Raw genomic sequence first — 14,345 nt, 5'->3', positions numbered from 1 at the left:
CCAAATCTCCTGTGTGACAGAATTCTGTGAGTACCAACAGATCTCTTATTAGAGTTTTATCAAACACAATCTATTCAAGAGCTTTGTGTGGAGGTGAAGATGGAACCAACCACTTCTTCTTGTGTTCCTGCTCCTCCGATAAAGGTCCATGTGCACATTGGTGAAAATGTATGTTTTCTGTCCCAAGAGTGAACTTTGGAACAGTGGTGCATTAATGAGTGCCATTTTTCAAGTAGAATTTCCACAAACCCACCAAGTTTTTGAGCCCCGCCAAAGATGGTTGCTCAAAGACTGGGACCACTGTGAAATATTTTCAGAGCCCCTTTTTGTTTATTTTTAAAATAATTTTTTATAATTTGATTTGGCAACGTGCCATACATCACATTGATGGCAAATGTTTGGAAACGGCTCTCGCATGGCCTTGGCTCTTGAAACATGTCTGTCGGTGGCTATGAGGTCTGTTTGCATTCCCCTCGATTGGAGATCTTCCAGAGATTTTATAAAACCATGTTTCTCCATGGCCACTGAGAATTTACATTTGACCACCAAACTCACAATTTTTGTTTTTTGTTTCCATGTCCTGAAAGTGGTATGTGCAGTACTTTGTTGAAAATCTGGGGCTGTCGCACTGTCCATCGCCAGCTAACCTGAACCGTTTGTCAGAGAATGTCCTTTCAATTGACATTTGTTCAATTATCCAAGCTTCACTAATAGCAGGGAATAAATATTCTCGTTGATATTTGTAATACTGCATTTTAGAAAGGAACTTGAGTCCCACAAATTGACAGAAACTGGAGAACTTACTAAAAGTAGAGCCCAAAAGCTGCTTCACACAGTAGATTTCCAGCTGGCACTTTGCCCAGCATCGGTTGAGATGACCATGAAAATGTAGCCTGGAGCTGGCCACTGGTGGCTTGGATTTTCAGGTTAGTGCCTTGTGATAGACGAGTCACATTCACCAATGGCTGTCCACATACTCCACCCCCTCCATCCACCTCACACACTGGATGGACACATTTCAGCATCAGTATCAGGTAGTTGTCGAATAGAATGTATTTGGGCTCCTGTATTAGACTATCGTCCTGCATGAATGTGGTTTGACTCAACTGTGGTGGGCATATCGCAAGGCATAAATTAGTCTAGCAAAATTGATTAGTCGAGACTGCTAAATAAAAATATTTTGATTAGCAATTCAACGTGTATGATTATCAAATGTGTATATCCTTACTTTCAATCGGGGCCAATGCAAGACATGTTTCCCCTGTACGGCAGCAGAGGCCCGAAGGACCTTGCAGTCTTGATTCACCACTGGTGCTACAATTAGGATGCCTTTTGTTGGACATGTGACTGGATACTGCTACCCATACAAATTCAACAGGGCTTCCCACTAGCGCCTGGCAAGTAGTCAACAATTCCCAGTGCAGCCTACACCAAACGCATCACTCCGTCTAAATTCAAGAGGACCAAAGCTGGAGGCTCTAGTTTCCCAGCCACAGCTGCCAAACACTGCAACCTCCTCCCTCGCACCCTACGTGCTGAGCTCTCCTACTGGACTTTCTGAAGAACTCTAAAAGCACTACTGTTTGCCTAATGCTGTACACATGCCCTTACCTGGTCTGAACTTTGAAACTACAGTAGCTTTTACTGAATAACTCCCCAGGTCTGTACATTTCTAAGTAACTTGTCATGCAACAGTGCTTTGATGCTCTTGGGCTTCAGGCGCTATACAAATGTAAAAATAAATAAAAAAACACACTTATCTAATGGCACGTTCCTTATTAGTGGTGGTTCATTGATGAACCATTGTCTGACAAGTGTTCACTTTCCCATCACATGATATGCAGTAGCAAGCATGATTCCGTCATACAATGCCTATGAGAAGGTGAACTCGTCGTACAATACCTATTTATGTGTGTCTTAAACGTGCATTTACCAAACTCATAGGATGTTTTTTAGCTTAACATTACTTTGTGTTCTTGTAATTTTCCATTCAAGAATTAGTTTAGTTTATTATTTGATAATGCACTCCAAAACCCAGGGGTAGCCGGGCGCAGCAGTAGCAAGAATACTTAAGCTTAGGTTACATACATGTAGTAAATAAAGCTACGACCATAGTGTTTATTCTCAACATGGATTTATATATTTTTCAGCTTGGATGATTTCTTTGTAAGTTTCAAAACCTCTCTACAAAACAGAGTGTTATTTAAAACCAAAGTACTATTTCTACCAACTAAAGCTGGGAAGATGTTTGGTTAAGGGCCTTATATTGCAGATGGTCTCAAATCCCGGCTTCACAATTAACTAAAGTGTGTGATCCTTGGCAAATCATTTGATCTCACAGAAGTGCCCACAAACCAGTCAGTTGACATGTGTATGCTACACACAAAAGATCACTCAAGGAACTGCTTCATATATAATGATAATGCCACTTAATCTGCACAGCAAAGTTATTTGTCTCTTGGCTTACTTATAAAAAAGGTTTGTAATGTAACTTACCATCATCACATTTAGTATCCAATGCTAAATATGAGCTAATTTTCTGTGGTATCACTTCCAGCGATGTCAATGGATATGCACATTAGGGGAGGCTTCATGTATTGCACAGCCACTTAAATTATAAACCAGGCAACTTTCAATGGGAAGCAAAGTTCATGTTTGTCATGAGTTTAATGCCAGCATGCATAGCAAGTTCCCATCACGTAACATGGACATTAATTAAAAAAGACTAGCTACGCTTCGCTTGATTGGTTCGGACTATAGAACCTGGTCATGGATGGGTTAACCATAATCTTACCTTTTGCATTAAGATGGTGTCCAAATGGTAACATGTACAATAGCCACAGCAACACATACCAGGCACTGCAGCTTTTCATAAGCAATGCAGACTTTCACATGCCCACAGACCTCAGCATTACGTGTGCACACCTAGCCTTTCATATGCCGCATAGCTTTTCAGGCATAAACTGTAGCCTTTCACATGCATGCACACCAAAAATGCACATGTGCACACTCAGCCTTTCACATCCTTTCAGATGCATGCGCACATGAAAGCCCATCATGCTTAAGGCCATTGCAGTCTGAGTTGAATATACAGCTCTGCAAAGGTGGACAGCGAAGAAAGGGGAATTGGACAATTGATTTAGGAAGCACGATGTTTGAGAAAAAAAATAGATAAAATAAGAGCCTCTCCAAAGTGGTGAGGGGAGATGGGCAAGAGAAAGTTATAGGGTCGGTGGATACATGAGAGGAAAGGGACCAAAAAAAGGGAAGACCTTTTCAGGATGCAAAAGTGAGCAAACAAATTATGAAATAGAAAAATGCTGGGGTACAGAGGTGGAAGCAATGACTATCGGAGAGAAAGGGCTAACTTGTTTAGTGCCATCCTGCATCCCTCCTATATTTACAGTGGAAGGTAGACAAGCTCCCACACAGTCACCATTATCTGCAGTTTCCATCAGCCAAAGTGCTCATTAAATGTGAACTTTGGGGTCAGCCTGTAGCTCTGCTTTCCTTTTGTATAGGCCCTGTACTGTCCTGGAGCCTGGTACAAAGAATAATAAACATGCTCACCTTCTCTGAAATTAAATCGCAGTTAGTGCGACATGATTTATACAATGAAAAGCAATTGATCATTCTTGTCTAGTGAATTGCGATGCGATACTGGTTATTTTATGCCTTGTATCGGCCGAACAGGACCCGCTGAAGTCGAGATCTTTGGCAAGTTCCTCGGTCAATTGCATTGAGGCTTCAACGTCTGTTATTTCAGCGTGTCTTATTTGAACATGAATTGGAGAAACCATCAATGTCGATTGTTTATTGGGTGGCCTTTTTTGCGACTGTAGATTGTGTGAAGTGGTCACTGAGTAATTTAAAAGCATCTTCCTTATAATCAGTTTCTTCATCTTGTCGAGTTCTCACATTGTAGCAATGGTCCAAAAATATTTTGCCTGCTTCGCCGGTCACATTCAATTCATTTTCTGGCCTTTGGGCATAAGCATCTCGAGTCTGTCCTTTTTTTTTTTTTTTTTTGGATAAAATATTGTTATTGTATTTTGTGACATAACCAAAGCGGCCACTGAATCAGGGGCCAAGAACAACAAAACAACGAAAAAAGAGGGGACAACAAATGAAAAGCACTCCAGTACAGCATCTTCAGTCACATGTTTACATAGTATTATAGTTTCTCTCATCGCCATAGGTCACGGGCTACCCGTCCCACCCACCTTCTGTTCATGTGGAGGCCACCACTGCATCAGGACGTCAAGGCCCAGTTTCTTCCCATTTTCCCCATATCTTGGATGCTTTATTCGGGCATCCTCTTGTGCCATAGACTCGGTGCTCCGTCATGGCACATGAGTCCATGTCGAGTATCCATTGTTCCAATGTCGGAGGGTCAGGCACTCCCCATTTTTGCGCAATGCTGCGTTTCCCTAGGGCCATCGCAGTGTTCAATAGCAGTTTTTCCCATTTATTAGATTCAGACATGTCCGGTACACCCAATATTAAGACCTTCGGATCTAGTTCAATAGGACAAGTAAGGGCTCTGGACAATTCCGTACAGCATGCAGTCCAATAGTCACGGATCCGAGGGCATGTCCAGAGGATATGATAGAAGGTGCCTTCCTCCTCTCCACAGCGGAGACAGTTCACACTCACTGCCCTCTTCCAGCCATATAAGAGAGTTCAAGGGTAGTACACCCTATGCAGGATTTTAAGTTGCACCAATCTAAGTCTGGAGGAGATGGCTGCCTCCCGTGGGTGCATTAGGACCTGGATCCAGTCCTCAGGGTCTATTTCCCCCACCTCCCTTTCCCATTTGGCTTTAATCCCAATAGCTCGGGGGTTGCGAAGGAGGTGATAGCATTATAGAGAGTGGATGTACATTTGCTGGGGATATACTGGGGTAGCATATTGCGTTCTATCGGAGTATAGTCGGGGACTGAATCACCTTGGGGTATATGGGTTCGGAGGGCATGGATCAATTGCGTGAAGTGATATCGCTCGGTGTTGGGCAGTTGGAATCTACCCTGCATGTCTTCAAATGAGGTTAGTTTCCCATCTTTTAGGATATCTTTAATTCTCAGGATTCCAGCTCATACCCAGCGCGGCCATGGTTCAGTTTCTCGATTTCCTTCAGATTGTTGTTGTGCCATAAGGGTTGCGCTGCTGTTATTTTATCCTTCCACCCAACAAACACGTGTGCCTGTCTCCAAATCGTAGTAGTGTGGGCCTTAATTGTGAGAGGGGGGGGCCTACCCGGAGATTGGTACAGCTCCTGTGTCGTACTCGCAAGGCTCATGGTGAAGGGGGCGGGGGTGGGCCTTTGGCCTAGGCACAAAGCCAGCCTTAACCACCTTAAATACAAGACAGCCTTCCTTCCTCATAGCTGTTACTCTATCAGAAGGGTTAGCAAACTACAAGCTCTGCCAGTACAAGATCCATTCCTAGTCCTACACAAAGACAAGGTAATGCTACGCACAAACCCTAGCTTCTCACATATATCAAAATTGCATGTCCATCAAACGATGGAGCTTCCTGCATTTTTCCAAAACCGAACAAACACAGCAGAAAGAAGTCTACGTACACTGGATGCATGCAGAGCTGTCATGTTCTACCTTCAAAAGACAAAGTCGATCAGGAAGAAAGATCGGTTCTTTGTACCAGTAGCCGCTGGAAGAGAAGTGGACCCTATCTCTGAAGCGGCAATTTCTAAATGGATTGTCAACTTCATCCAACTCTGTTACACTCTTGCCAAGAGAACATTGCCCTTTAAACCCAGAGCACACTCCACTCGAGGCACCGGGGCAACTTTAGCCTTCATAGCAGACGTTCCTCTAGATGCCATTTGCAAGGCTGCCGCTTGAAGTTCAGTACACACCTTCACCCAACACTAGTGTCTGGACAGTCTAGTGGTGACACACAGGTAGGACAAGCGGTGCTGAAACATCTCTTTTTGCAGCGCTGCCTTCTAATAACCCACCTCCTTCTAGTAGTGCTTGCTAATCTACGCAAAGCATGTGATTCTAAGCAGATCTACAAGCCTCAGAAGGGATACAGAGTAATCATGGATCTGCTTAGATTCACATGCACCCGCCCTTCCCTCTTGGAGTAGAAGGCGCCTGGGTATTAGAACCATGGATCTGTCACACCTCATGATTCTTCTTTCACTTCATGCTTAAACTTCCCTCTTGTCAGGAACAATCTGAGGGACTTCGACGCGTGAGGGGATCGTGGTACAAGGGATGGTATTAGTCATGCCCTGCCGATGTCCCTTTTCAAACTTCGAAAAACCTTTGTGCATTACTCCAGCTTCCGCTGGATGTCGGCCTATGGAAAGCATGTGCATCTAAGCAGATACAAGCATCAGAAATACAATTATGGCGAGTAATGTTTCCCATATATATTTATTTTCACCTATTCGGCCACTGGTGTTCTCCTCCTACCAGGTTCATTGCTCAGGGATGCAGTTTTTACTTGCAGCTCACAGCCAGAGCAGGTGTTGTCTTTCAGTGTTGATTCTGCTACAAGGACATCTGGCCGCTGTAATTCTCAGGTTTGCAAGGAACCCGCTAACATCCAGACCCACAGTGGGGGTTGGGAGGGTGGGGGCAGTAGCCCACAGTCTGGCACTCCAAAGCAGGGCATTTTGCCTTGGTGCAGCACCCTATAGGACTCTGACGCTTACACCCTTGTCTTTCGAGGTGGTGCCCCAGGTCGAGTCTCCACTAGAGTGCATCACCTCAACCCCTCCACCGTCCCACCAGAGGCACCCACACAGCCCCTGTTACCACTAACCTGCACACCTCCTGGTCCACATCCAGTCCTATAAATATTTGTTTTAATTGCAGACATGCGTAGTATCTTTTTAAGAGTAGCATGAATTGCGCAAAGCTTGGTCCCTGTAAAAAAAAGAAAAGGTATCCGTATCCAGAAGGCAGCTCGGTGGGCTAATAGAAATATATATACTCTTTCCTGGGGGCGTAGAGCTGAAATGCTGCACTTTGGCCTTCCTGACTTGGGTTTGAGCGCCGTTACCAGGTCTTCCTTCACCCAAATGTGGTATTTAATGCTGAATTGAAAATAGTTGAGATCAATGACGGGCAAGAGCCATCTTGTCTACCTGAAGTTGACAATTACCATGCCTACTGCAACACCATACTACATACTGTGAAGATTCACAGGTTCTCGTCAGTTCTTCCCAGAGGGGAGCCCTTCCCTGTGAGGTTAGAGAGTTGTGGCCGCCACCTAATAGTCCCTATGTGGGATTAAGGACTAACTCCCTGAACCGGTTTACCCAGAATTTAGGATCTTTTGAATACCTCTGAAATTCAACCTAAGAATACTACTGGTTGTTATTGTAAGATCTCTTCACCTAGATTTTATATAACTGAGATGAGGAAGAGCCAAGAAAACATGCAGAGTAATAACAGGTGAATGCGGCGGTGAATGACACGCTTGGATACACTGAAGTTCAGCGTGTGGACGATCGGACCTTGCAGCGGCTGAAGTCCATTCTGACAAACTGTTGGCACGATGATGCACACATAGATTCCTATGGTATTTAAATGATGTTGTTGGGATTTTATATTTTTACATTGTTTTGTTCTAAATAAAATATGTATTTTTGTAATAGAGGTGTGCTGACATATTGGGCATTATTTGATTAGCCTTAAGTGTGTGTGTTTTTGGGAAAGTTAGGATTGATCTAGCTCATCCTAGAATGATGGATTAAAGGAGGCTTTCGGGCCTTCTCTATTAAAGAAAGATCATTGACTCATTCAGTAAAAATGCAGGTGTCTTGACTTAGTGTTTTACGAGTGGTTGGACCTGTGGCTTCAAGGTACTTCATCGAGCTTTGTTCTGAGTTTACCTTTTGTAGTGCGTATCAATTAACATGGGTGATTTAGACAAAACACTGAGATAATGTGGGTTTTTAGGTTATAGGAAATATATGTACTCATTATCTTACATACTTCTAATGTAAACACACAACAGTAATAGATTGTATGCAATCACCCGACAATTTGGTCTTAACAGAGCCAACAGTTAGCCAACGGAGAAGGTTTTGCAAATGGGGTCCATCTAATTTGCATTAGAATACATTAATTTGAGACCAACATTAATATGATTTGCTCATTAATGTCACCCCAGTTTGGTTTTTAGTTTCTCAAGTAACGTTAGTGCTTGCCACCTATTGTATACTCTGATAGGTTCATCATATACACCGTCCCTTAGACCATATGCTTGCCAAAATGGCATCTCATGTGAGTCGGCACAGACTCCCAAACTTTCCATCACTACCCAGCAGATGCATGTCGGAAAGGCAAGTGAACATGGTTCATCTGGACTGGAGAGGAGTATGCCTCGTGCCTCACGCATACCCCATGCAGAGGAGGAGGGCGTGTGGAAGGCAACAGCACAGCACAACACGATACCTTCGAGGCAGAGGAATGAACCAAGAAGCAATCCATGTCTGGCCTTCTTGAGTCCTCCCACCAACCAGTTGCTAGGGCCTCCTGCAGGTTCAGCCCTACCATGGTGGGATGGTCCTTTGGGCAGACCACCAGGGAAAGGGAAGCATTGAGGATGATAGCCAGGTACTAGAGTAGTGAAGGCAGCAGCAAGGTGTGGTTTAATAGACCAAGCACGGGCAGGCAAAGTCATTCACAATATCACAGCAGGCTGATGCAATATTAATGATGCGGGGAAGTGGAGGGCCTGGGCCATGCACAGCCTTTACTCCTGCAAGAATTACATTGCCAACGCGTGGTAGTGTTCAGCTGTAGGTTCCTGACAGCCCAGCTGAAACAGTTCACCAACTTGTGAAACAATGCAAGGATCTGGGAAAACCTGTGCATTACATTTTTGGTAGAGGAAGATGATAAAGATATGAATTAATCGATGGTCTTTGCTATGTTGGGAGGGGACTGGGTCAAGGGCTGGACTCTGGCTCATTCTGCTTCTTAGTAAAGAAACTGAATGATGGAGTTTTTAATCGGTCTTCACTAAGCGAGTTCAGAAGCACAGATGTAGAGACTAGGATGGGGGGTGTTGTACAGCAGCGCATTCTACTTTTTATTGCAATCGCTTATTATAGTACATTGTGGCCAGATAAATGGATCAACATTCGGGGAGCACGGAAATTGGATTCAAAGGGGACTCGAGATCAATATGCGCCACACAAGGATATGGTTAGACCAAGATTGTTAAATATTGTGGGCCTTGAAATCCTAAAAGAGTTGTTGCTTCTGGAGGGTGGTTACGTTCACACAACCATGAGTGGTGGCTGCACAGACGACACATGGAGAACTGTTGAGGGGAGCTTGTCTTCTAAGGATTATCCCCTCAGAACATGGAGCACTTCCAAAAAAATGTGTTCCTTGTGTCACCTCAAACTGGTGTTTGTCCCCCATACTGGACCGATGAAAGGTACTCGCATATACTGTTTATAGCTACCTACACTAGACATACAATAAATGTAGGACTGACGGATGAACAGGTGGACAGTTGCGCATTGTGGTGGGTCGTCTATGCATACTATTCACATGTAAATGCATCTTATTTCAGGGTCGCTGCCATATCGGTTGCAAGAGATGCTGCCAGTGGAATTCTCAACCTTTCGGATCATGGATCTGTGGGATTATGTTGAGCGGATTCCCCTCGAGTAGGGTGAGTAGAGTCTCCACAGTAGATCATTGGGAATCATGTGTTATCCCTAAATGGCAGCATCAATTTGTGGTTGTTTGTAGAGATGGGGCAACATCCCCATTGGTTACTAGGGATGTGATGAGAGTAGTTCTTGGTCACAGCGCAGAGGGTACAGGGACGCGCTGAGATTCAACCTAAGGTGCAAGGATCAGAATCCTCAAAAAGATGTCATGTTATGGAGTTTGGTAAGTAACAGACCCATTTACACCCACTGCTTAACAGTAAAACCTAGGGTGTGCCACCTCCAGAAAACTGCACTGTGGTATTTTGAACAGGGAAACAGAAGTGAAGTGGGATCCCTCTGGCCAATTAAATTTAGTACCTGGAGATGGGGCACTTATAAATTAGTAAGGCAAATGGGGTAATGTGGAGTTTGTGGAGTCTCTCCTACACTTTATTCTTGTGGTCTCTGACACGAACTCCAAACTCATCCCTCACCTCCAGGATTGACAGAAAAACAAGCTTATCTAGGTTTAAAGTCGATGTTTGAATGTAGTGGCAGCGTGGCCTGTGCCGTTCTCACCATGGGAAGAGATTGGTGCTTTACCTTTAAATCACAGTTCTGTCCCGGTTTCCTCAATGGTGCTGTTAATTATATTGTTCAGATGTTGGCCAATACACCCGTCATCAGTGATTACACAATGGACTGGTCAAGCAGGCGCTCGATTGGTGGCAAACTCCTGCCTTTATCAGTTGTGTATGGAAATTGGGAGCATCCGTGTGCTATTTAGTCATTTCAGAATAGATATATTGGTAGAACATATATACATGTTCCTGATGATTAAAATATGCATTTAAAATGTTTCTTCCTAGTGTTTTGGATGCAAAACATTTCTAAATAAAAATGAAACGCATTATTCCTGCTGCATGTTACCTCTGTTCCACCAAGTGTTCCCATTGGAGCACCACTTCTCTGCCACCGATTAGGGTGCCTTTCCCCAATAGATGGCACTTCAAAGTCAAATAAGTTACTATGTGAGGAGTTACTACTGAGTAGTCTTATGACGTGTGCTGCCTGTGATTGTGAACATGTTGAAACTAATAATGTGTCTCTCCTTTTATCTTAATAGGTGACTGATGCCCCAGAAATGCAACAGTGATTTAGATTCCCTGGACTATCGCAGGGAAAAGCTTCATTGTTAGAATGTGCAATTTCCAAGCATCCTAGAAGAGTGCACGTTTGGTGTCCAGTTGCCTTTTCAGAGTATTCAGGATCTGGGATTGCGAAGCCTGTTGATACACGATGCCTTCCGTCCATGCAACCTCTTTGTGGTAGCATCCAGTAACCAAGCATGTCGATGCTGTAAATCCTGGGGGAGGGGGATATCTAGCACAACATGACAATGTTTTATGTGCAGTAAGAAAAGCATTTCTCGTTTGTGCTCTGAATTTGGGAAAAGGTTAATTGAAAAGGCTTCTCTTAAGTCAAGGCACCTGACAATAAACTGGCAAGGCACTTTACACGTGCACAAAATGTGGGAACAATTGCCATCTCAAGAACATACTTCTTGCCCACATGAGGACATGGGTGACAACCCATATCAGTGCACTGAATTTGATAATGTCATCCATTTGCATGATACAGTTATCGGCCACCAGCAAATGAATAAAGGTGAGAAACCTTATGAGTGCACTGAGTGTGGGAACGGGTTTGCTACAAAGCAAGAGCTTACTATCCACCACCAGAGAACACATAAAGGTGAGAAACCTTATGTGTGCACTGAATGTGGGAAAGGGTTTGCTAGAAAGGGAGTTCTTAATATCCACCAGAGAACACATACAGGTGTGAAACCTTATGAGTGCACTGAGTGTGGGAACAGGTTTGCTACAAAGCAAGAGCTTACTATCCACCACCAGAGAACACATACAGGTGAGAACCCTTATATGTGCACTGAATGTGGGAAAGGGTTTGCTAGAAAGGGAGTTCTTAATATCCACCAGAGAACACATACCGGTGAGAAACCTTATGAGTGCACTGAATGTGGGAAAGGGTTTGTTCAGAAGGGAAATCTTGCACGCCACCAGAGAAAACATACAGGTGAGAAACCTTATGAGTGCATTGGGTGTGGGAAAGGGTTTTCCACAAAGCACGAGCTTACTAGCCACCAGAGAACACATACAGGTGAGAAACCTTATGTGTGCGCTGAGTGTGGGAAAGGGTTTGTTTGGAAGTTGCATCTTACATGCCACCAGAGAAAACATACAGGTGAGAAACCTTATGAGTGCACTGAATGTGGGAAAGGGTTTGCTAGAAAGGGAGGTCTTATTATCCACCAGAGAACACATACAGGTGAGAAACCTTATGTGTGCACTGAATGTGGGAAAGGATTTGCTGAGAAAGGACATCTTCTTACCCACCAGAGAACACATACAGGTGAGAAACCTTATGGGTGCATTGAATGTGGGAAAGGGTTTGCTACAACGGGAGTTCTTAGTAGTCACCAGAGAACACATACAGGTGAGAAACCTTATGGGTGCATTGAATGTGGGAAAGGTTTTGCTCGGAAGGGAGACCTTACTACCCACCAGAGAACACATACAGGTGAGAAACCCTATACGTGCACTGAATGTGGTAATAGGTTTGCTACAAAGCAAGAGCTTACTTTCCACCAGAGAACACATACAGGTGTGAAGCCTTATGAGTGCACTGAGTGTGGGAAAGGGTTTGCTAGTAAGCAAAAGCTTACTAGCCACCAGAGCACACATACAGGTGAGAAACCTTATGAGTGCACTGAATGTGGGAAAGGGTTTGTTCAGAAGGGAAATCTAACACACCTCCAGAGAAAACATACAGGTGAGAAACCGTATGAGTGCACTGAGTGTGGGAAAGGGTTTGCTAGAAAGGGAGTTCTTACTATCCACCAGAGAACACATACGGGTAAGAAACCGTATGAGTGCACTGAATGTGGGAAAGGGTTTTCTACAAAGCAAAAGCTTACTATCCACCAGAGAACTCATACAGGTGTGAAACCTTATGAGTGTGTTGAATGTGGGAAAGGGTTTGTTCAGAAGGGAGCTCTTACTAGCCACCGGAGCACACATAGATGCTTTCCATAAAGCTATGAAAACCATCCTCTTCACATAAGTTTTCTCTCAGCACCATGAATACTAATGAAATGTCCCACTGCATAAACTGCATTGTAATGATCAAATGCATAAGCTGAAATGACAACTATGTTTGTAGCAATCATAATGTGCCAATGACTGCTACCATTCCTGTACACCTGTAACTAAGCTCCTGCAAGTAACAGCGCCTCAATGCCCCTGGGCTGTTTGTGCGCTATATAAATAAAAATAAAATACAGGTGAGAAACCTTATGCGTGCACTCAATGTGGGAAAGGGTTTGTTCAGAAGAGACCTCTTATTATCCACCTGAGAACACATACAGGTGAGAAACCTTATGCGTGCACTGAATGTGGGAAAAGGTTTGTTCAGAAGAGACCTCTTATTATCCACCTGAGAACACATACAGGTGAGAAACCTTATTAGTGCACTGAATGTGGAAAATGCTTCAGTCAGAACAGTCAACTTGGTATGCACCAGACAGAACATGCATGCCTGGGTCTATTTCAGTTCAGTGAATAGTTCAGTACCCAGGATGTTCTTATCTGCAATGAGAGAGGACGTGTAGGTGGTGAAATCTCTTCTACAATTGAAGGTGCTTCCGATAGGAGGTGCTTCTACAATGCTACTGAGTTTGGCATGGCTGACTAATACTGTGAAGAACCTGCCTCCACAGCGGTTCTCGTAGGATATATGAGGTGCCCCTGGGGACCCCGGCAGCTAGTAAGGACTCTGACCTTAAGTGGAGGTCTCCGCCCCAGCTCTTGGCTCAGCTAAGGTCTAGCGCCCTCCTCATGCTCCCATCTACTGAAATGGACCCGAGAGCACATCTTGTCTTTTTCAGTACTGATATTATGCTCTTGCTACATAGATTATAAAAGTGGATTCGGAGGGGCTCAGAGTGCATTTCCCTTCCCAACTCCATTGCACAGCTCTAGCAACGTACAACCCTTACAACTTACTCTGCAACACCTCCACTGCAGTTCCTGTTGCATCTAATGCACGTATATAGGGATAGAGAAGGTTTTCACAAAACAGAAAGGCTTCCGGGAGTGAAGCATAATATTCATTACATAAGTGTTATCGATTAGCATTTTACTGTACCAACGTCTTGGAGCCAAGAATGTAAAAAGGGACAAATCCCCTCATACTTTCCTTCTAGAGTAACACAATATTCCAACTTTCCACGTTCACATAGAATTCACACACATTTGTTTGTCTGATAATAATTCTCATATTCTGTAATCAAATTAAATTATATCACTTCTTTTGTCAAGGACACTCAACTACATAGCATATAAACCCCTGTCCAACACCACCTGGGTTTTAAATGCCCTTTCCATTGACAAAGACACAAGTCCTGTCCAGCCTTATCCGTTCTGCTTCAGGAAAATCATAGTCCCAATAGACCTGTTCTATCACTGAATCAATATGTATAAAAGGCATTGCATTTCTAAAGGCACATCACAAAGTGTTAACCTAAAGTAATAGCTTGTATAGGCTCGTTAAACCTATCCAATGGCAAATAACCATATATCAAGCAACACATTTCATTGTATATCGTAATGTTCAA

At 43.8% G+C, this 14,345-nt stretch overlaps 2 protein-coding genes across 4 annotated transcripts in view; one reads left to right on the top strand and one right to left on the bottom strand.

The window, feature by feature from the left end:
* LOC138498475 (zinc finger protein 615-like) overlaps positions 1-13,026 on the top strand; it is a 39,851-nt gene extending 26,825 nt beyond the window's left edge. For 2 of the 3 annotated variants that reach the window (XM_069622226.1, XM_069622225.1), the window contains 2 exons: positions 9,568-9,669; positions 10,779-13,026. In XM_069622226.1, the coding sequence (XP_069478327.1) occupies positions 11,059-12,765 (1,707 nt within the window). In that variant the 5' untranslated portion in view covers positions 9,568-9,669; positions 10,779-11,058 and the 3' untranslated portion in view covers positions 12,766-13,026. The remainder of the gene's footprint in view (positions 1-9,567; positions 9,670-10,778) is intronic. The other variant, XM_069622227.1, reaches the window with a different exon arrangement.
* LOC138498471 (zinc finger protein 84-like) overlaps positions 1-14,345 on the bottom strand; it is a 762,144-nt gene that overhangs the window by 416,051 nt on the left and 331,748 nt on the right. The window lies entirely within an intron of this gene.

Source organism: Ambystoma mexicanum, chromosome 5q (assembly GCF_040938575.1).
Source record: "Ambystoma mexicanum isolate Mex_15411 chromosome 5q, UKY_AmexF1_1, whole genome shotgun sequence".
NCBI lineage: Eukaryota > Metazoa > Chordata > Amphibia > Caudata > Ambystomatidae > Ambystoma > Ambystoma mexicanum.
Note: the sequence above shows the minus strand (reverse complement) of the source record. Positions and strands in the feature narration are given on the sequence as shown.